General features: G+C 39.9%; 1 protein-coding gene across 1 annotated transcript in view; it reads right to left on the bottom strand.

Annotated features, from left to right (window-relative positions):
• Positions 1 to 4843: 4843 nt before the first annotated feature.
• DAPP1 (dual adaptor of phosphotyrosine and 3-phosphoinositides 1) overlaps positions 4844 to 23791 on the bottom strand; it is a 51831-nt gene continuing 32883 nt past the window's right edge. Inside the window, exons 4-9 of the mRNA XM_012810559.1 lie at positions 20523 to 20653; positions 11514 to 11561; positions 9947 to 10009; positions 9172 to 9257; positions 6736 to 6823; positions 4844 to 5435 (exon numbers count right to left, since the gene is read on the bottom strand). Coding sequence (XP_012666013.1) covers positions 5367 to 5435; positions 6736 to 6823; positions 9172 to 9257; positions 9947 to 10009; positions 11514 to 11561; positions 20523 to 20653 — 485 coding nt within the window. The 3' untranslated portion in view covers positions 4844 to 5366. The remainder of the gene's footprint in view (positions 5436 to 6735; positions 6824 to 9171; positions 9258 to 9946; positions 10010 to 11513; positions 11562 to 20522; positions 20654 to 23791) is intronic.

The following is a 23791-nucleotide window of genomic DNA, read 5'->3' as shown; positions in this document are numbered from 1 at the left end:
CATAATCACAGCCCTTGTAGTTTGTAGCTAGTACTAATAATTACTTTTCATTACCTATACCATATTCCCTTTGCTCTCAGCAATCACCTTGGCTATTTGTGGGGCAATCCAAACCTTCATTTCCTGATGAATCTGACCCATTAGTCATCCTGGCTGACTTGGCTTTTGTAGTTTAACATTGATTTGGGGCTTAGTAGTAAGATCCCCTGGCAGATCTGTATTCTAGTCATGCCCTTTTTACTTCCATTGTGCAGTACCAGCCCAATTTCTCCAAGTAATCAGGACCAGTACAGTAATTTCCTTTTTGCTCTTCATTCAGAAGAATGAGAAGCCCCTTCAGTGCAGGATAGCAATTAATGTCCAGTTGTGTCTACTGGTGGAGGCATTATTCTTTGAACAAAGACTTCTGAACCTGAAGAGCATAAGGACATGGGGACAGAAAGCAAAAATTGTTCCAGTGCATGACAAAGGATAATAGTGGTGCCACTCCCATGTCCACCTTTTGATGCCTAGACTTGGGAATCCTGCCTATGGAAGAGAGAGCACCATATATTGGATATTAATTTGGAACATACACACAACTGCCCCAGCCCTGCAAAGCATTGTCAGCTAGCTAGTGCTGTAACTGTTTTAATGGGCCGTGAACAATGTGAGAAATAATGTTGCAACCAAATGCAGAGAGGCTCAAGGTTTTATACCTCTATTTTGGTTGTGAGAGGGAGAGACACAACAAATTATCTTTTACCTGAGACATGATGTATCCCTTTTAATAAGAGGATTTGTTCTGTAAAATTTATTTTAAGCCCACGATTGGGACCTACTACTCAGAAAAAAGGATTCCTTTCGAAATGTTACTGTTCGTTGACAATGCACCTGGTCATCCAAGAACTCTGATGGAGATATTCAAGGAGAGTCATGTTTTCATGCCTGCTAACACAACATCCATTCTACACCCATGCATCAAGGAGTAATTTCAACCTTCAGGTCTTGTTATTTAAGGAATGCATTTCATAAGGCTGTTTGTTGCTGCCATAGTGATTCTTCTGATGGATCTAGGCAAAGTAAATTGAAACCCTGCAAAGGATTCACCATCTAGATGCCATTGAGAACATTTGTGATTCATAGGAAGTCAAAATATCAACATTAATAGGAGTTGTGAAGAAGTTGATTCCAACCCTCATGTTTGACTTAGAGCAATTCAAGACTTCAAATGTAGTGGAACTAGCAAGAGAATTAGAATTAGAAATAGAGCCTGAAAATAAAACTGAATTGCTGCAATCTTATAAAACTCCAATGAAAGAAGAATTGCTTATAGATGAGCAAAGAAAGTCTTTATTGAGATGAAGATGCTGTGAGCATGATTGATCTAAAAACAAAGGATTTATGATATTATGTCAACTTAGTTGATAAAGCAGTGGCAGAGTTTGAAAAGACTGACTACAATTTTGAAAGAAAGTCTACTGTGGGTAAAAGAAGTTCTGCTGTCAAATAGCATCTCGTGTTACAAAGAAATCTTTCATGAAAGGGTCAATTGATAACATCAAACTTCCTTGTCATGTTTTAAACAATTGCTTCAGCCACTACAACCTTCATCACCTTTCCTCCTGATGTCCATACTCCATCAATAATTAATAAAACATGAGCACCTCAACTCTTCCTATCCTCAGGTGTATTTTTGTCAACAAAAAATTTATTTGTTTGTTTTTATTTATTTTTCTTTTTTAACCTCCCAGACGTCTAGACCTTACTACACACAATGTGATCCACAGACTGGGAGACCTTGCACACTGTTAGCAACACAAGTACAGACATTTAAACTAAGTGCATAAAAACGACATTTGACATAGTAACATATCTGTTGAATTTGATAGTAAAGAATTGGGATTGTAATATTTGTATTCTTTATTTTTCTAATTTACTTTTACTGAATTTTATAAAATCACAGTCTGATAGATCAGAAATAGAAATGAAAAGAAAAAAAGTGGGGAGGGAGGGCAAAATCATGTCTTTTACCATAGATGGTTTAAGAAACTGCTTGACATCATGGCCAAACAGCCTAAATCTATAGGGTGCAGGCTGAAGCCTGGCACTCTGCTGTACAGTGCACTTGGCTCGGAAGAGTTTGATAGAAACATGGATTTGTTGCAATGGATCTGAAGTAGTGGAGGGGGAGGGAAGTAGCATTGATTTTTGCCCTATAATAGTTCTCTAGCTCTCCGCCTGAAACAGGGACAGGTTATAATTCCCTAACCTGTACACCCAGCACCCAGCAGGTGAGAGGTAGGAAGGGAGGTGCCCACTCTTGTAGTCTACGTAGGTAAGAAGAGAAGGGTCCTGCTCCACTGTGCACTCCGATGTCCAGTGGCTCTGGGACAGAATGCAGGTTTCACCCAGGGACAAGTACAGTTGCTCCTTTATTTACAACATGGTTCCCTCCCAATAAACCCATCATTAGTCGAAAATATTGCTAGTGGAAAATGCATTTAATACCTAGCTAATCCCATTGTAAAGTTGGAAAACCCTAAGTTATACCATCACAAGTTGGGAACTGTCTGTATTAGCCTTTCCCTCTATGGGAGTGACTCTACTCCTGGGGGCCAAGGTTTTCCCAGAGGGAATTCTGAGGATAATTGCTAATGCTTTGGCCCTGTCTTAAGAGCTACTTTCTATATGATAAGCACAGACTTTTTAGCAGACAGGGCCTGACACAGATGCCCTACTCTTTTCTCTCATACTTCCCTTCCCCATTCTGATCTGTCATTGGCATAAAACATCCTTCCCCAATTTGGGACTTGGAGAAATAGCTGGGGGCCCTCCCCAGGCAGAAAGTACTTCACAGGACTGCTGAGAACAGGTAAAGCATCTAGCCCAGTTACATGTTTGTTCACCCTCTTCATGTCAAAACCTTCCAATAAATAATTCTGTCTCTTGCTGAAGCACATTCCCTATTCTATAACATTCGTCTCTTACTGTAACTATCTTCTTTACTTCTACACATGTTTGTTTATTGTTTCTTCTGTGTTCAAGTAGGAACTCCTCGAGGATTGGGATCATTTCTTCTCTTCAACTTCCAATCCTATGTGGCTGATAGTCTATTTAGAGTGGTTTCTTCATTGCTATTTATGATATTAATTAGTTGTGTCTTTTTTAAAATCACAAATATTAAAAATACATTTTATTTTTTTTATTTTTATTTTTATTTTTTGAGACAGAGTCTCAAACTGTCACCCTTGGTAGAGTGCTGGGGCGTCACAGCTCACAGCAACCTCAAACTCTTGGGCTCAAGTGATTCTTTGCCTTAGCCTCCCAAGTAGCCGGGGCCTCCCAAGTAGCTGGGACTACAGGCGTCTGCCACAATGCCTGGCTATTTTTTGTTGCAGTTGTCGTTGTTTAGCTGGCCTCGGCTGGGCTCGAAACTGCCAGCTTCAGTGTATGTGGCTGGCACTATAACCACTGTGCTATGGGCGCCGAACCTAAAAATATATATTTAATAAAAAAAGTACATACACAGCAAAATCAAATTCTTTTAATAAACAAAACCAAAGAATATAAATAAACATAACCTGTTTACAAAAAGTAGAAATAATGCCTACACAAAAAAAACTCTTGTTTTTAAGAAAACAAAACATAAAACCATATATCTCAGTGAGAATTTGTTCGTAATTTCTTTGCAAACTTGACAAAATACATTTTAACTTGACATCTGCTTTATCCCATATAATACAAAATACATTAAGAGCCTTGCTGAAATATACAAAAAGTTCATATAATTTCCAAGTCTTAGGTGTTTAAATAACTGAAGAAAGTAACAAGGGATCTCTTTGAATTGAAAGAGCAGTTTATACCGTAGTATAAATCTGCACCATGATCTAGTCTCAGACTCTTCATTCATTTTTGTCTCCCTTCAAACTTCTGTCTAAATAGGAGTATTACTAAAGATGATAGAAGGGCTCAGAATCTGCTCATGAGCCGTGGGCAGCAGTGTCTTACTCTCTTTTTTCAGTCCCCTAATTCTAGTTTGAGAACTCTATATAACATATTCTTAGATATTTCAAGTCGATTTAGTGTTGCTCCCTCAGCTGACAACAGAAATTGCTGTTTGATAAGGTTCAGGGTGCTTCAGTGGTTCTTCCATCTCTCGGGCCGGCCCTATTCAGCTAATTCTGATGAAAGGATTATTATACACACTTTCCTTGAGAGGTCTCTCCATCCTTTCAGAGAAACATTGAGTAAAGATAACTTAGTGCTGGCAAGTACTCTATTATTATTACTATATAACAATTATTAACATTAAACTGCAAGTCATCTACTACTTTTTCACCCTTCCATGTATGTGTTCTCACTCTTGAAATATTTCCGTGCAAATGGTCAAAAGACATGTTTTTAAATTGTGCTTCATTTATCTTTATTGTACTGCCTTATTGCCCATTTAGCTCTCACATTTTTATCATTAAAAATGAAGGGTCTGGCTCGGTGCCTGTGGCTCAAGTGGCTAAGGTGCCAGCCACATACACCTAAGGTGACGGGTTCGAATCCAGCCCGGGCCCGCCAAACAACAATGATGGCTACAACCAAAAAATAGCTGGGCGTTGTGGTGGGCGCCTGTGGTCCCAGCTACTTGGGAGGCGGAGGCAGGAGACTCGCTTGAGCCCAGGAGTTGGAGGCTGCTGTGAGCTGTGATGCCACAGCACTCTACCCGGGGGACAGCTTGAGTCTCTGTCTCAAAAAAACCAACAACAACAACAACAAAAAAAATGAAGGGCCCATTATACTTCTGAGCCTTTTAAAAAGAGAAAATGAATACCACAAATATTTTCCATTTTAGTTTTGGGAACTGTTTTTGTTTTTTGTATGAAGGGGGGAAAGAAGAAAAAAATGTGTCCCCCCAAAATGTTTGCTATCTCAATGTGACTTCTAAAGACGTTGAAGCCTCAAGTATACAACTCTTTCCTCCTTGATGAGTAGCACAACCTGGTGTCACACAGGCTGACCCTGACTCAGAGTGGAACTCTGGTCAACTGTGGGTCCCCTAATGTCAACAGGGTTGGGGACCAGAGAGAATGAAAACAAAAGCCCTTCATCTTCCATTGTGTGTCCTAAGAGTGAGCAGACCTTGGAGTGGTGGTTTAATCAGTTTCTATACAACATCTGCTTTGGTATTCTCAAGGAGACAGCAACATCTTAAAAGAGCTGCAGTTTTCCATGACTCAGCAAATGTGGCACATGGGTCCCAATCAGCATCTGCCTTTGACTTGTTTTTAGAGAAAGTTCCTTAGTCAGCTTCCGTGCGAAGCCTGCTACGGATCCCAGCATCAGCAAGCGTTCCACCATACTCCTGGGCCAGGGCTTCACTCGGTAAGAAAGAGCTATTTAAAGATGAACGACTGAGATCGGATTGTTCCTTCCCTTTGGCTGAGCTGTTTTCTTATTTGTGACTGAAATAAAGCACACATAGTGTATCTATTATTCAATGATTTAAGACAATGAACTCTGGCTTTTAACAAATTTAAAATAAGACAAATTGATTGGTAAGGGAGGCGTGCAAGTATAAATTGTTATGTGCTCCCTACAAAGTTTTTAATCTGGTTTTCTGTCTTTTGCTCAGGATACATAAAGTGATTGCTAAAACATGTAGAAATTGGGAACTGGCCTAATACTTGTAGTAATTCATAAAATACAATATTATTCAATGATTTGAAAGGAAGATACAGCTCTGAAATTATTCATGTGGAAAGATGTTTATAATATTTTGTTCAACAGGGTAAAGAACACCAGAGGATAATTAAATTTTGTATTTAAATATTTATACAAGAAGAAGTTGAAAAGTATGTACACTGTATCTATTTTTATAATGATTTTATGTCACTTGGATAATTACAAAATAGAAAGAATAAAAAATTAAATTATATCTGAGCAAAAGTTTGACATGGCAAGTATTTCCCCACTAAATTGAATTGGGACAATTTCAAAATGGGTGGCATATTTAATTTTTATACTGAAAAGACAAACAAAAGCATAAGTCTCAGTATCTAGAAAGGAATTTCCAAGATTTTCAGTTTTGAAAGAGTACTCATATATCAATTTCACAAAAAAATTAATTAGGAAAAAATGTTTTTTGAAAACATCAAGGGTTTCAAGATGGTAGTATTTCTAGGAAATTTTACTAAGCTTTAAGGATAAGTTGTAGGCTAACAACACCCTAACTTGCCAACAATGCAGAAAATACGTGAGACTGGGAAATTTTATCACGCGTACTTTGTTTTCCCCTGGAGGGTGTTTAGAAAGTAGATAAAATAAGGCACATTTTGTCCTTGACCTGCACAAAGTGACACTCAAACTGGAAACTTGGCTAAGTTCCTCTGGCAAACCTCCTTCTCTGACAATTTAAAAGGCTTTTCTGATAAAAAAAAAAAAAAATATGTGAATTCTCCTCAGTGAGACCTCTTGGTCCCAAATGTCTTATTCTAGACAAAACTGGGCTGACCTGCACACCTTACGTGATGACTGACAGATTCTGGGCGCTTGTCTGAGGCTTAGGCTGTGCCGGAATTGGGCTCTGTTCTTTCTCATTTACAGCCCTGTCTCTGTCTCTCCCATGTCCCAGAAGAATGAACAGACTACTGCATAAGCCTGCAAGTAGCTGTCTCTGTGATTTGGGGAGATGGTCTGACTCTTTCAACAGAAATATTTTTGAAATCATCACCATGTTATTTCTCAGGCATTTTTATAACTCACCAATTTCCAGCGTAATATCTTGATCCACTCATCAGCTTCTACTCCTGTCTTTGCGCAGAGATAAAATGTCCTGAATGGAAATACTAAGCTGATAAGATAAAAGAAAGAATGTAAGCTACTCCACACGGTTAGTAATTCTAATACTCCATAAATACTGATTACAAAGGATAAATGTAGGTCACGTTGAGCCCCACTTGTAACTGTAGAAGTCAAATGTGACTTGAGTATTACAAATGTAATACATTTTTTTCCTTGCTTAAAATGTGTATATATTTTGGGGCACTCTGAACACTAATTAGCTGAATACTAATTAGAATATTCCAAGGGGAAAAAGAGTTGATAAAGGGCCTGGTAAGTAACTTCTAATGTTTGTTATATGTGGAGCTACATGTTGTTAGCATGGGCGAGTCTAATGAGGCCTCAGACAAAAAAGAAACATGTCCAGGATGCCCCAGATCCTTTTGTTGTTTCTCTCCTACATGTTTGTTCAGCTAATCACTCAAATGGTTCAGAACCTGTGCTGTGATTCAAAGACTAAACAAGACAGATGGGAGCGAGTTTGCTAAAATAACTACTTTGTGTTTGTTTCAATGAGGATAACTGTCTTCTGTGGATGTAGGTGGTTTCACTAATTAGGACAGAAGAAAAGAGACAATAAGATTTCCCAACTACTTATTTTTCCTATTTCTTTCCCAGAGTTAGTCTCTGCTGGAGGGAAGGTGAACTTCTGAAGGGCATGAAAGCCTTTTCCTAGGTGTATTTTAGTTCTTCTTTTGACTGTCTCTGACTATATAGACAAAAATCATTTGAGTGATAAGGTCAGCCCTAAGTTACATCTTGCCCATGCCTTCAGAAAGATTTCTGTATCCTAAAGCCAAGGCAGCGGATTTGTTGATACTAGCAATTAATGTTGACTAGATAAGAGGTAAGACCCTGCGTGTGGAGGGTGGAACCTGGATGTGCTATCAAGTTGAGGGATATTGGATGGTGGTGGGGAATGTGTGATACTAATATTGCACATACACTATAAAAGTAGTTTCTGGAATTGATTGGTTCTTCCTCTGGGGGACATTATTAATTGCCTATTAATACAGGTGATTGTCCCTTTCTTTTTCTAACAGAATTCCAGGCAATAAATCCTGGTTAGTTAAAGCCAATTCTGACTGTACTATTGCTTTTTTCTAGCCGCCCCTGCTGTTCGGGATGGTCAGGGCACCCAGTCTCGGCCAGTGAGTTATAAGGGGAATCTGATAGGGAATTTCTGGGGAAACAGTGGCTTTCCTGATAAAAAGGAACAGACGTGGCTGAAACCATTCCTACATCTCTCTTTGTGTCTCATGGAAAACATGGAGCCACTTGGGTCCTGAAGTAGGTGGCAGGAGAAAGGCCAAGAGAATTGTAGACATTGGACTGACCTCATGGTGGCCACTGGCCTCTTGATATTTTATTATGAGGATAATAAATTCTCGGGAGGCTGAGGCAAGAGAATCACCTAAGCCCAGAAGTTGGAGGTTGCTGTGAGCTGTGATGCCACTGCACTCGACTGAGGGCGATAAAGTGAGACTCTGTCTCAAAAAAAAAAAAAAGAGGATAATAAACTGCCAGCTCATAGGGCACCCCTATGTGTATTTTAAAAAGATACCTATTGTTGGTTGAAATTATAGCATTAATGTTAATTTTCTCAGGTATAATAATATTATAGTTCTATAGGGGATTTTTTTATTCTTAGGAGATACATACTCAAGTCCGTAGGGGTAAAGCCCATGATGGTTGCAACTTACTTTCAATTGGTTCAGAAAGAAAAAAAAGTGGATAAAGAAGATAACACAAACATGGCAAAGTACTAATAACTGAGGCAACAGGGTGAAGGGTAGGTATTGATAGATATTTAGGTCTTTCGATTTGTGCATGCTCAAAAAACTCTAGAATGAAAGATGGTGAGAAATAAGACACTCTTATCTCAAGATACTTCTTATAGTTAGAAAAATTTCATAATATACTCATTATACTGGAACAAACATTTCTGTGCCGGCTGCCATAAATTACCATGACAATACAAATCACTCAACATTAGAGTCAATAAATTTATACTGAAAATTGGGAAGAATCCTCAAGGAAATAAAGCTGACTAAAATGTGAATGCCATCTTCTTATGGATGTCATACTTGAGTGCACAACGCAATGCCGGCTGACCCATCTACTGTTTCAGCCATTTTAAATGCAGTATGATGGCACACTCAGTATCGCCGGCTGACCCACCTACTGTTTCAGCCACTTTAAATGCGGTATGATGTGGGCACACTCAGCTGGAAGCACTCTTGAGATGTGTGCACATCCCACACTGTAGACGTTAGGACATAGAGCCTTTCATTCCTTCACTAAAATAAAGTGGTTAGCAAGAAGACTTTTAGACATTTCCTTTATGAAACAACTTACCAAAAACAGTTTACTTTTTCCTGTGAATAATCAAATTGTACAGCTGAACATTCCGTTAGGTCCAGGATCCGAATTGGTTCTGGAGACTTTAAAAAAAAAAATGCCATCATAAAAATACCCCACCCAAATTTGTCAATCATTTATTCCCCTAATGAATGTTTTACTAGGTACAAATGTCAACTTTCCCTTTCCTAAGAGGAATAATATACATAATAGGAAAAAATTACAAAAGCCACCCCTCCTCCTGGTTTTGAAATTAGCCTTTTATGAAACTGGGAATGAAGAGATTGCCTTTATCAATTTATATTTGATTAAAATGAATTTTAAAACATGAGAGTCATATCTTCTCACAATTTTTAAACTTCTACCTTCTCGGAAATTTTGCATAAGGAAAATAAAAATTAATAATTTTAAATAGGATGAATAAAATGGGTTTGGGAAGTGGACATACTGATTTTTAATGAAGGGGGAAATTGCTGCTTAGTGGCAGTTAATAAACTGTGGCAAGAGAACAATTCCATTGGCCCAATCACAAGGAATTTTGTGCCTTGAGGAGCTATGGTTACACCACTCCAAGAGAGCGATGTCTGACATATAGCTCAAATCATCTTTGCTAAAGATTTCTGCATTTATCAGGACTCAAGAACTCATATAGTCCAATCATTTGTTGGTGTTTCAGGCAGACATAAGGACCATTTCAGAGATTTTAAGGGCAGATAGTTCTTTCACCTAGAGAGTTGATTTTAAAGGGAAAATGTATTGTCATATTTCTCACCATCTGGTCTTTGAAGTATTTCAGTTCATTTCTGTGCAAAGTGAACCATCTTGTTTTCCAGGTCTGAGAGAAAAAAAAATAAAATTATTAAAACACACAGGTTTTGGATACAGGAATGCAATATTTAAACTAGATAATTTACTAGGGGAGGGGGGAGGTTTGATAGAGGGAGGGTAAATGGCGGGACCTTAACTACGGAGCATATTGCAAAGGTACGAATCAAATCTGTCAAGAGTAGAACATAAATGTCTTAACACAATAATCAAGTAAATGAGGCGAAAGCTATGTTGATTGTTTTGATGTAAGCATGTCAGATTGCATAAAAAAAGAACACATTGTACCCCACATATGCATAAATGTATTCATGATCTATGTGTAGATGACTTAATAAAAAAAAGAGAGATTATAGCTTTAAAAAAAATCTAAAAAGTTAGATGTAATATCCCTGAAAAAAATCATGAGTTATTTCTGAGAAATAAGTTTCAAAATATCTACAAAAATTAATTACATACATTAAGTTCACAATGAACCAGAGATATCACTAGCTTATTTTTTACATCAAAATAAAAAGTCTATCATAAATATTCAAGGTGATTTATAACAAACCACTAAAATTTCAATTTTATTAACTCTATAATAAAATAGTGTTTTTTGAGCACCTACATAGATCATGTACTATCCTCGGAGGTTTATATGTATTATAGCTGATCCTTATACAACAATACCAAATATTAGCATTCTTATCTTACACATAAGCAAAGCAAGATTTAGAAACAATGAACCATACAATATTCTTGTCTAAGAATTGCACAGCATTGGAGGTACAAACTGTTGTTGCAGGCTCTTATATACTAGGGGAGCCCTAATCTGTCCTGGGTGTCACTGTGCTCAGTTAAAAGAAGTAACAGAGGACTTAAAAATAAGTATTCTATGAACATAAATTATGTCACTCCTCAGAGAGCATCCAATCTACTAGGGACACAGAGAGCAAAAAGATCAGGTTGATTCCAAGCAGACTGGTACTGGTGAGATTAAGTGCACTGACTCTTAAAACAGGAAGGAGCAGACACATTCTATGTAGGTCTTGGCACATTGAAATAGAGGAACTTTAAAGGTACAATCACGTAATTGGGGAACAGTGGGATACCATAAACCTGCAAAGTCCTAAATTGTGTCATTCTGTGGATATCAGAACAGTTTCATTAGCGCCAGTGATGTTTTTGGTCTACCTTTAGGTAAACACTTTAGACAATTCTCACTTCTTCTTTTCTTTAAAAAAAGTAAAGGAACGAAATGTTCTAGAGTTAATTTTTTAACTTCTCAATTATTTCATTAAAAGAATTATATGTTTTCTTGTAAATTAACTATAGGCTATGCTCATGCAGGGCTTTGCAAAGAATATTCAAGTCATTTTCCAGAATTTTGACAAAAATGACATAAAATAAACTCTTGAAACAGGTAAATGTTATATAAGTAGGTAAAAGAAAAACGGTCAAGATGAGAACTGCAGCCGCACGGCCCCGTTCTTGTTTTCTGCGGCTGGCATGAGCAAACCACACTTCCTTACCTTGACCAGGCCCCCTTGCTTGGTGAGGTAGCCTTCTTTGGTGCCCAGCTGAAAAAGAAAAGGACTGGGTGAAGCCAGAACTATCACAACATGATGTTTTCTTTCTATTTCTGTCCTGTTTTAAAATGAAGAACAAGTTTGCCTTAGATTTCTTTTAAATAACCATCATTCACTTTTCACCTGAGCACTTGAGAGTCTTCAATGAGCTCTGAGCGAGTTTTCAGAATGGATCTACTGGTGTGATTCGGTGGCAAGGGGCAACAACTAACTGAAAAGCTCTCTCCTAACTCCAGGGAGCAATTTGCAAACAACAAACCACATCATCTCACTTAGGAAAGTCTGTGTTTGTCACAAGGTGTCATGTGAAAGCCAGCCCTTGGAGGGTGGCAACAGTATCAGCACCTGAGCTGGCATGTGCACGCCCATGGATGGTCAATACATCTGGGAAACTGGATTAAGAAAATAAAAGGATTTTTTTTTTTTAAGCTGGAGGCGTCCCAGACTCTGTACTACACTGATACGCTTTGTGAATTTTTAAGAGGGTACCTGAGAAAGAGAATTTCCAACACTTACATTATCACCTAATCTTCTTCCCCACCTATTTTTCCCACCCAGACTCTCTTCTTTCCCCACCCAGACTCTCCTTTGAGAGACTGTCTATCTCGGAGAGACAGACTATCAGAACTGCAGATTTACTTACAGCTGATTTATTCAACAGAGATTTGAAATTAGAATGAGTGGCTTCTTTAAAATCACATCATTCATTCCGAGATGACAACAATATCACACACTTAGCTAGCATCTATAAAAAACAAGGAATGGTGGGGAAGCTTGTGAATAGAATTTGCATAGGACGAGCACCCTGACGTCAAGGAACTGAATTCTAATGTTTTCTAATATGATGTCATAACATGTCTGAGCAAGAAAAGAAGTTAATAAAAACTGGGAAATGACTCGGATGATGTCAAGGTTCTTTTTATGGGAGTTTCCAGAGTATGTTTTTCCTGAGGTGAATTCTCTCTACCAAATAAAAAGAGGAACCAGGGCAGTGCCTGTGGCTCAAAGGAGTAGGGCACCATATGCCAGAGATGGCGGGTTCAAACCCAGCCTTGGCCAAAAACTGTAAAAAAAAAAAAAAAATAAATGAAAGCACCACCACCACCACCACAGTAAAAAGAGTTAAAGCAAGAAATAATGTAAAATTGTTTCTTTTAAAATTCTTCTGGCATAAAAGTAAGAACAAAATACACAAGTGTTCCTTTAGATAATGTCAAACAATATTGGTGAATTTGATGTCAAATACTCAGTTTGATTTATTTTGACATTAGAGAATTGAACCAGCTGAACTGAGTTGAGGCATTGTATTACAGAATTGCAAAAGTAGGTTTTGCAGGTTAATGTCTGTAGAGACAAAAAAAAATTAAAGGCAAAGGTTGTCCATATAGAAGACCCTGGTAGAATTAATCACTGAAATGAAGCTAATGAGCACTGCTGCGCACTTCCCCTTACCTCCTTCCCAACAATATACTATTAGTATTTTTCTAAGGTTTGGATAGATAAATGGAATCTTATAGAGGCTAAACCTGAGCCTATTACTTTTATTTAGGGTTTCAGGATATAAGACATTAAGTGATATATAGCAGATTTATCTTTAAAAAATGCAATAATCTGTGACAAGAGAGATGTTTATAAGAACCCCAGGTGGGATACAACCTAAAGCCTTAGAAATGAAAGGTAGGCTGTCCTGCCTTCCTGCCTGGCTTGCCCTCCTGCCTTAATGTAGTCAAAAGTAATCAGGTGGGTAAATTAAGGTCAGCACCGGTGTGAGGTGTGAAGGGCACCTCACCTTGGTGCAGGGTGGTGGAGCCCAGGCAAGATACAGGGAGCATCTGTGGATGGTGGTGGCAGCAGCTTAGTTCAAGGAGTTAAAGCCTGGCAGGGTGTGAAGCTTTCCACCCAAAGGGCAGGGTGTGGGTAAAGAAGCACAAATGGGGGGTGGCATGACAATGAAAATGCAAACATTGTACTGAGGGTGATGGGATCCACACTCCCCACTTTGGGAGAAAGGAGCTACAAGTGTGCAAAGTGGGGAGGCTGGCCGCACCTGCAGTGCCAGGTTAGCATTGGAGGTACGCAGGACCAGTGTGAACTCATGTGCACCTGTGTGTGTCGTGTACGTATACATGTATAGATACAAACACACATCTTAGCTCTGCTTGCTGAGTGGGCTGAAAGAGTAACAGCTCAATAGCTTTAAGCAACTAGTATACCCAGATGTTGATTTGTAAAGTACCATTCTGCAGAAGAAAAGAAAAAATTTCTTGGAGAAATAGCTGATCCTAGAGCTGGGCATAAGGAAAGTACAAGAAAAGCCTGAAACATCTTGCTGTGACAGAAAGTAAGAATCTTCTCTAAGAATTATGAATGAGGCCATATGAACACAGATGCCACCCTGACAAGGCTCTGACTGGCCAAAGTGGGAAAATTGGAAGGATCAAAATAAATAATGACAGTCATGACCATAACTGTTCAATGTAAATATTAATGATTGAATAAATGCAGAAGATAGGAAGCTTTTCCTTATAGTAGAATTAAAACCAATACATATAAAAGTAATAATAGAATCAGAGAATCACTGATTTGCAGTAATAGTAGCAATGATTAAAGCAGCCAAGAAATGTCAATGAATCTAAAATTGGTGGATAAAAGCTAAATGTGGAATAGGATGTTTACATACTCTCAACCTCTCCCCAGATATGTATTAATAACTCAGGACATAGAATGATTTTAGAGTGAAGAGACTTGGCAGGCACCACTTCAGTATCAAAAACACCATAATGGAGGAATTGAAATCATGTTCTGCGTGAGCGGACACAGGGAGACGTGCAAAGAAATCACTTTTGTGGAAATTCTATGAAAATGCAAAACCCAGATCTAATCATGATTCAACATCAGACAAATCAGAATTGAAGAACAATTTACAAAATAGCTGGACTTAAGGTTTCAGAAGTGTCTCAGCATTAAGGAGAACCCGGGGAGGTGTGTTCCAGAGTGAAGAGCTCTGCAGAGAAGAAATAAAATAGGGCAGCTCGTCACTGGGGACTGGGTCCTTTTGCTCTAAAAGGATGTTTTTGGGAGAAACTGGTGAAACTCCAATGAGACCTGTGGGTGGGATGGTGCCAAGATATCACTGTTAATTTTCAAGCTTGAATGATCTATGTGGCCAACCAGGGTCCTTGCTGGTGGGAAACACACACTGATGGGGCACCGTGCAGCAACTGACTGTCAAAGGGCTCAGGAAAAGCAGAGCTCTTTGCACTAGGCTTGCAATTATGCTGCAACTTTGGAAGCAATTCAAATTAAAAAAAATTGCATGTAAAAATAGAATATAGGATTAAATAAACTGATACACCCAAATAATGGAATTTATTTAGTGGTGTTTTAGAAAACTTTGTGATGACATGGACGATATTTATAACATATAATTAATGAAACAGGCCCATGATAGCTCTGTCTGTAGTGAGGAGCTCATTATGTTACATATGGATGTGTGCATACATATGTATACATTCAAGAAAAAGATTGGAAGGATAAACACCAAAATGTGAAGTGAGAAGAGCTTCAAGAACAAAATACTGGAAAAGGCCAATATGCAAGGAAGGTGTCCAAGAAGAGGAACTATGAACTGTGTCAGAGATTACAGAGTAAAGGCAGAAAGATGTTTGCAGAAGCAAAAGAAACAGAATTTTTAGAAGGAAGGAGTTGTTAAAACTGTCAAATACCACAAAAGGGAAGGAAGCTAAGGAAACTGACATTTTAGATAGGACCTGGTCTATGTCAGGAACCTGAAACACAGGATTTCAGGTTCTCTCTGCCAGTCGTTAGAGTTCTTGGCATTTCACACTTAACATGTCCAGAACAGAACTCCTCTTTCCCATACTCCAAACCCATCTCAAGAAATGGCAGGACTATCTATCCTACTGTTCTTCCTTCACAAATCACATTCGACCCATCAGTAAGTCTCATCTCTTCTACCTTCAAAACACATCCTAAAGTTGACTGGCTTTTCCTCCTTCCCCACATCTTAATTACCAGCTCTTCTGCTCCCTTCTCTCCAGGTTTAGCAACTACCCCCTCTTACCTGTCACAGCCTCGTAATTCCTCTCTTTGCCTCCAACTTTTCCCTCATTCTATTTACCACTTAGCAGTGAGAAGAACCTTTTTTAAAGATTTAAAAACTTACTCAAAACTCTCTTATAATTTCTTACCATCATTTAGTACAAAAATAAATTCTTTATCTTTGCTACAAGACCTTTCATGTTATAACATGTAAAAAACACATGGTCTTGGCAGAATCATTCCTCACCATGAATCACAGGATATTTATCCTCCATGATCCTGAACCAACTGGGAATTGGGAAACAATTCTCTATGGGTCTCTTTTGTTTCTATATGTCTTATGAGCAAGGCACTAACAGCTATTTTTACAAACCAATTTTAAAAGCACATTTGTATAACAGACAGCCTTGGAAGATAGAAATAATGTCTCTCTCTAGGGCAAAGAAATAATTTTATGGTTGGGGGTCACCACAACATGAGGAACTGTATTAAAGGGTCACGGCATTGGGAAGGTTGAGAACCACTGCTCTAGAGCAAAACACAGACTTGAGTTTTCTAGGCTCAGGGTTTCTCTCTTGTAAGGTAAGTCACTACGGGTATCCCCTGGCCCTTTTAATATTGCCCTCGGGGAATTACAACTTGGCACCAATTCTAATATTCTGGCTACTCCTATTGCTGTGAGTAACAAACTATCTTGCATCTCTGACTCAAAAGTCTTGTGTCTTCCATCAACATCAACATCCCTGAAACTGTGGCAGGGTAATGTGTTGGCTTGCACTAGGATGAATTATCAGGCTCTTTGTGGTTCTTAACATCCACTAATGCTAGTAGCGCCCCGAGCATTTTGCCAACTAATACATTCTCATAAATTTCTCAACACTCAGCTGGAAGGTACTGCTGTTTAAGAACTGCATTGCCTTACATGACCTGGCCTCTCCTTACCTCAATTATCTCATCTTCCACCACTTTCTCTCTAGCTCACTTCCTTCAGTCATCTTGATCTTCTTTCTGGCCTTTGAGACATCTGAATTTAGGCCTTTGAGACATCTGAATTTAGCGCCCACATCTTGACATGAGTCTCTCCTTCCCTTCAGTGAAGTCTCTGATCAGACATTACCTCCTCAGAGAGGCTTCCCCTTCTTCTCTCTTCTTCCTTTATTCTACTTTTTCTGTTTATGACTTATTACTATCTGGTATTATAGTAATACATTGATTATTGTCTGTAATCCCCCACTAGAACGTGAGCCCAGTGAAGGGAAAGTCTTTGCCTAATTTGCTGCCAAACTCCCAGTGATTAAAACAAACAATGCTGATTCTCTTAGAGGCACTTTTAATAAAGTTTACATAATAAATTAATTAGGCTGGACATGGTAGCTCATGCCTATAATCCTAGCATTTTGAGAGGCAGAGAGGGAAGACTCTCTTGAGGCCAGAAGTGCAAGACCAGCCTGGTCAATATATAAGACATCATTCCTACCAAAATAAGAATAAAACAATTAGCCAGATGGTATATGCCTGTAGTCCCAGCTACTCAAGAGGCTAGCAGCCCAGGAGGATCACTGGAGCCCAGCAGTCTGAAGTTGCTGTGAGCTGTGATTATGCTGCTCCACTCTACACCAGGTGATGGAGTGAGACCCTGCTTCTAAATTAATTAATCCATTAATTAACTAAACCCTATCTCAGGAAGTCAATTCTACCTTGTTTATAAAATAGTAATTTCCCCAAACGCCATTGCCTAAGAATGTTAAACAGTTTTACACAACCACCTGCATTTCTGGGCAATGGGACATCTTTCATTTTCACTTCAACTGAGAAGTTCTTTCAATTCTCTTCCTCCACTGCTGGAGCTATGCAATAACTGCATCCCAAAAGAGAAAGCAGAAGTCTGAAAACCCTCAGAACTCCCAGGTTGGAAACAGAGGTACCACAACATGGGGCCATTTGGGGTACCCAAGGAAGTCTGAGTGTTCAGTGAAGGACGAGAGCATTCTGGTCAGACCAGAATCCTTTTTTCAGCCATGCTGATCTAGTCACCAGTGATTCCATAGTGAGAAATAATGAGAGACATTTCGTGTCTACCAGAAAGCCTTTATAGCTACTTTCTTTTCATATTGATACACTATAAACAGCATGGGCTTCTCATTACATGATGTGAGTTCAGTCATTCCATTTTTTTTTTTTTTTTTGAGACAGAGTCTCACTATGTTGCCCTCATTATAGTGCCATGGCCTCATAGCTCACAGCAACCTTTCAACTCTTGGGCTTAAGCGATTCTCTTGCCTCAGCCTCCCAAGTAGCTGGGACTATAGGCACCCACCATAACGCCTGGCTAATTTTTTTTGTTGTAGTTGTCATTGTTATTTAGCTGGCCCAGGATGGGTTCGAACTTGCCAGCCTCGGTGCACATGGTCGGCACTGTAACCACTGTGCTACAGATGCTGAGCCAGATCAGTCATTCTTGACTAATCACTCACTGCTATTTTAATTGCTCCCTTATAAAGAACCCTTCTATGTGCTGCCATATTTAGATACTGGGGCAGATGCATCCATATGATACCTGGAGTGAGCAAAGGAGGTAAATCTGATCTAGTAGAGAGGCCTATTTCTACCTATGTGTGCTTTATCTGATGCTCACACCAACTCTGCAAAGTAGGTATTATCTACATTTTACTATTGACAAAGGACGCATTTAGTAGGGAATGGTTTGCCTGACCTTGAGTGGAGATATTTAGGAGAATGTGAAATTAAGCTCAAAGTGCAAATGAAAGAGATGTTGCAGTGATTGGTGGTGGGCAAGGACAAGTAAAGAGGAAACTATAAAGGGACTGGTCAACTGGAAAGCAAGAATTCGTTAGAGGGCAGGTGGTGATCTGCTCATTAGCCTCTTTTGCTACTGGATTATTTATCATCTTGCTTTCCTAAATTTCTCAAGTTTTGAGGTATGAAGCTTCCTCCCCCAACTCTAACAAAGTCAAAATATCTTTCTCAATTTCCAGGAATTTACTATTTTATTTTATTTTACTGTATTTTTCAGAGACAGGGTGTTGCTCTGTCACAGAGGCTGGAGTCCAGTTGCACTATCGTAGCTCTTTGTAACCTCCAACTCCTGGGCTTGAGTCATCTTCCTATCTCAGCATCCTGAGTAGCTGGGACCACAGGTGTGTGCCACCATGCCCAGCTAAATTTTTTTTTTTAATATTTCTAGATATGGGGGGCTTGCTATGTTGCCCAGGCTAGCCTCAAATTCCTGGCCTAGGGCAGTGAGGGTAGCCCAGTTGGTAGGGTGCCAGTCACATACACCCAGGCTGGCAGGTTCGAACCCAGCCAGGCCTGCTAAACAGCAGTGACAGCTGCAACAAAAAAATAGCTGGGCATTATGGCAGGCACCTGTAGTCCCAGCTACTCAGGAGGCTGAGGCAAGAGAATTGCTTAAGTCCAAGAGTTTGAGGTTGCTGTGACCTGTGACATCACTGCACTCTACTGAGGGTGACATAGTGTGTCTCGAAAAAAAGAAAAAATTCCTGGCCTAAATAAGGAGATGCTCCCACCTAGGCCTCCCAAGGGGGAGGGGATTACAGGTGTACGCCACCATGCTGGCTAAGGATTTTTATTTTTGAGGAATGGCAGCATGGGAGCAAAATGTAAGATGTGCCCTGAACATGGCTAGGCTGTAAGCTACAAAGACAACCGCCACAGTTAGCCTACAGCATTGTAATTCTAGGACAAAGGCAGACAGAGTGCACTCTGGAGCACAGAAGAAGGGCATATAAAAAGAAGCTAGTGGGGTCCAGGAGGGCATCCTGGAAGATTCCGACCCCTCATGCTGGTCTTGAGGGATGAAATGGTGTTTGTAGCACTTCAGAGGGAAGGAGGGGGAAAGCGCACACTCAGAGAAATGCACATTGTTGAGAGAGACAGTGTCACAGCAGAATGTGGGAGTAGTATGGGATGAGGTCAGAGAGGCGAGCAGGGCCCAGGGGAGCCCGTGAGCACCAAGGACACCACGGAAGGCTGTTAACCAGGGAGCTCACGTGCTGTCTGCTTTTTAAGAGAGATCTCTCTGGTGGCAGGGTAGGAAAAAGGCCTACAGAGACAAAAGCCCACACTAATTTTAATACCATTTGTAGCTCAATGTCTTCAACTGATTATTTTGAAAGAGCAATTAATGATTGCTATCTAGGATTTTTCTTGACATTTCATTTAGTATTGTCATCTCCATCATTTATACAAATCCAGATTTCTTATACCAGAAGTTGTCAGCAAACAAGAAAGAAACAATGAATAGAAGGGCCCCGAGGATAATGAAGGAAGGAGGTGCTGGAGAGAAATCTTTGCAGAGTCACAGTTGGCAGAACAAACACAAATGGACTCGCAGAAGGACAATGAGTGCCCCAGTTGCACTGAAAACCAACAATGGCTCGGGCTACAAACAAGTGCAAATGTTTTCTGTCTGTGTACTTCGGTCAGTGAAGGGAAAAAATGCTTCCAAAAAATTAACACCCATGTTTTTATAGTAAAGGTGGTAAATATTTTTTTCTTCCAGAGATAGTTGAAATGTAAAAAACAAAAGTTTTCTTCACTGAAGAATATTATTGAAGAATAACTATTTAGTCAGCTATGTGAACAGAAACATCTCATGCCCATTCTTCCAAAAACTTGTTTTGGTTAACTAAGGTCATTTTCTAAATATTTAAAATCCTATCAGTATTGCATTGTATTTTTTATGATTTACCCTGGACCAGATGAACTGAGTTGCAGACTTCAAATCTTATATTTTTTTCTAAATTTTACATCCCAAGCTGGAAATTTTATGTCCACAAATGAACTTTTATTGCCCTTGAGTGCTTTCAGGCAATGAGAGAGCTTGCAGTCCAATCAATGGGCACTCACAGAAGGCGCAGTGGGCACGAGGTCATCTTCTGTTTTTCCTGTCTGCATTGCTGTGTGAACCCGGACAGATTCATAAATGGAAGGTTCTTCCACTTTTCTTGGATAGGGATGTTTCAGAACAATCAGAGTGCCTGAATGAAGACAAAACATGTATAATTGAATAGTATCTCACAAAGGAAGGTCTAATAACAGATCTAATAACAAACATGGTTATTGAAATGAACAGGATGATGAGACCAATGGTAGCAATGATGATAGCACCGAGAGGCCCTGAATAATCTCTCTGTGGAATGATTCAGGGAAACTTTCATAGAGGAGGAGACATTTGATTTAGATCTTAAACAATAACTGGAAGTTTTCCAGAAGGACAAAAGCTGTGAAAATAGAAGTAAACAAGGTCACTGGGATACAGATGGATCTATTCAATTGTTCTTTTACCAGTTTTGGGAACAAACTTATAACAAATCAGTGGATCTCAAAAAACAGATTCAGAGCATTGTCTCCAATCTCTATCCCCCAATTAACTAAATAAATTAAAGGAAGACTTTGCATTTCTTAGGTGACTGTGATCTGAGCAGGCTGGAGCTCACGTGTGATTGCCTCCACTTCTTTCTCGAGGAGGGAGGTCCAGGTAGGTGAGGACTCTTGCCCTGGGACCAGCTGACACTGCTTGGGAACTTCATTCCAGGGTCTTAGAGCAGTACTGACTGGATGCTTCTGACACTTCCCTGTCCATGTCCTTCTCCCAATCATTCAATCAAAAACTAGAAACGTTGACCACAACACAAGCAACTTAAGAGTTTTATCTCCCTCCTTATGGCTCCTTGATTTTTATCTCATTAGGGTCTTTTCTATGGCCGGCCCAGGGTTGCATGAGACATAAAAGAATTCAGCAATTCATAACTCAGGCTTTACCTTACAAATGCAAACAATCCTAATCGGATGTACCCTTATGATAATTAAAAAAAAAATTTCAACAGGTCATTCAACAAATATTTACTGAGCATTGCTTTGCACCAGGCACTTGTGCAGGCACCAGGCCTGCAACAGTGAACAAGGGAGACATCACACCTGCCCCTACTAATGTTCTGGGTAGGAGAGGCAGGGAAAAAATGAAAAAAAAATGCAATATTTTAGATGTGAGAAGTATTACAAATATGTGACTAGAGGGGGGTAAAAAGGTGGAGAGTAAAAACAATGGGACTGTGAAAGGCTGATAGTTATAATACGGAGGTGGTCAGAGAGGGGCATCTTTGAAAAGATGTTTTGAAAAAGATGATAGAAAGTACAGACCCTGAACTGAGTGAGAGAGAGATAATGGAAAAGGAAAAATATCCTCTCTGTAGTAAAAAAGGAAAAAAAATGTTAATGTTCATGTTAATGATAAATCCACACAAAACAAAACCCTCTATGACTAGGCACAAGAGTCTGATGGCAAAAACAGAACTGTGGCTTCCGATACTGGGGCCCTGCTAATCTGCTGCTGGAAAGTGAGAAGAAGGCTGTTGAGAAAAAGCAGAAGAGGGTCTCTGATCTTGACCCCAGAGGAGAGTGAGAGACTCCAGCCCCACCGCTTTATGCTCCCTGTTTGAGCCAGCAGCACCCCGGCCACAGTGACAGATGGTCTCGGCTGTTATCGGAAGTCCTGTCCCACTCTTGCATATCGTCTGTGCTCTCTTTTGTCAAAGTGATCCTTTCATGAGAACAGGCCCCATCATAGGAGGAGAAGGGGCAGGTTACGGTGTCACAGTCAGAATGAAAGCATCGACACCTAAACCAGGACAGCCTCCGTGCAGCTGTGCAAGCTCAGGGGCTGTGCCAGTTCGGTGCTAACACTGTGGCAGCCCAGTGAGTTTGGACTGGTTCCTAAGTGGTCTGCCCCAGAGAAAGCCCTTCAGTGATGTGCCTGGCAGTCACCTGCTGCATGGAAAGAGCACTGAATGCACGGACACAAACTAAGGAATCCTTGTCACCACAGCCTCTCCATCCTCATGACCTTGGACAAACCCCACAAGCTTCCTCCTCTGACCAGTGAGGACAACAAGCTTTCTTCACAAGACTGTCCTAAGCCCCAAATAAAGACGTGCTGTGGACGGATTGTAAAATATTAGGTATTATCATCCTCTGACACACAGTATTTTTGAATCTGTAAATAAAATTCTAATGATCGCATCTTTGGAGATGTGGATTTTAAAATATTAAGTTAAAAGAAAGACCTACATGCAACATTCTCTAGGAATGAGAATGGTGGCAGCCTAGTCATCACTGCTTACAGCTCTGAGATAAACTTGTAAACACTTCCATCTGGCAGTGGAGGAGAGGGGAATGGGGCACAGGGCTTGAAACAGCTCCCAAATGGAAATTCTGAAATCCTGTGCTTCCCTTCAAAGTTAATGGTAAATTTTCATTCTATTTCACATGCTTAATATTAAAATAATGCTTTAAATGATACTCTAGAAAGATGTTGATATGACCAGGCACATTCCTAGCATACTCCTACCATTATAAGTTTCCTATTGACAGTCTGACAAATTGCCACTTAGTGGTTTAAAACAACTCAAATTTGTTATCTTACAATTCTGGCAATCAGAAGTTTGAAATGTGTCTAACTAGTCTAAAATTGCAATGCTACCTTCCTTGTGGAGGCTCTACAAAATAGAATAATTATTCCCTTGCATTTTTCCAGCTTCTGGATGTTACCCTTGTTTCTGGACTGAGGGCCCTTTTTCTCCATAGAGAAAGCCATAGCAGATTAAATCCTTCTCCAGTTTCTGGACTGAGGGCCCTTTTTCTCCATAGAGAAAGCCATAGCAGATTAAATCCTTCTCCAGTTTCTGGACTGAGGGCCCTTTTTCTCCAAGAAAGCCATAGCAGATTAAATCCTTCTCCAGTTCTCCCTCTTCTGGCTCCTTGTGATTACAGTGGTCCCTCCCTGACATCTAGGATAATCTCCCATCTCAAAGTTATCTGATTAGCAGCCTCAATTCTACCCGCAACCTGAATTCCCTCTGGTCGGCTTGGCACCTGTAGCCCAGCAGCTAGGGCACCTGGCCACATACACTGAAGGTGGTGGGTTCCAGCCTGGGCCAGGCCTGCCAAACAATGACAACTACAACCAAAAATTAGCCAGGTGTTGTGGTGGATGCCTGTAGTCCCAACTACTTGGGAGGCTGAGACAAGAGACTCACTTAAGCCCAAGAGTTTGAGGTTGCTGTGAGCTGTGATGCCACAGCCCTCTACCGAGGGCGACATAGTGAGACTCTGTCTCA

Source organism: Otolemur garnettii, unplaced genomic scaffold (genome assembly GCF_000181295.1).
Source record: "Otolemur garnettii isolate 467f Iridium unplaced genomic scaffold, OtoGar3 scaffold00137, whole genome shotgun sequence".
NCBI classification, from domain to species: domain Eukaryota; kingdom Metazoa; phylum Chordata; class Mammalia; order Primates; family Galagidae; genus Otolemur; species Otolemur garnettii.
This window is presented reverse-complemented; position numbering and strand designations above follow the sequence as displayed.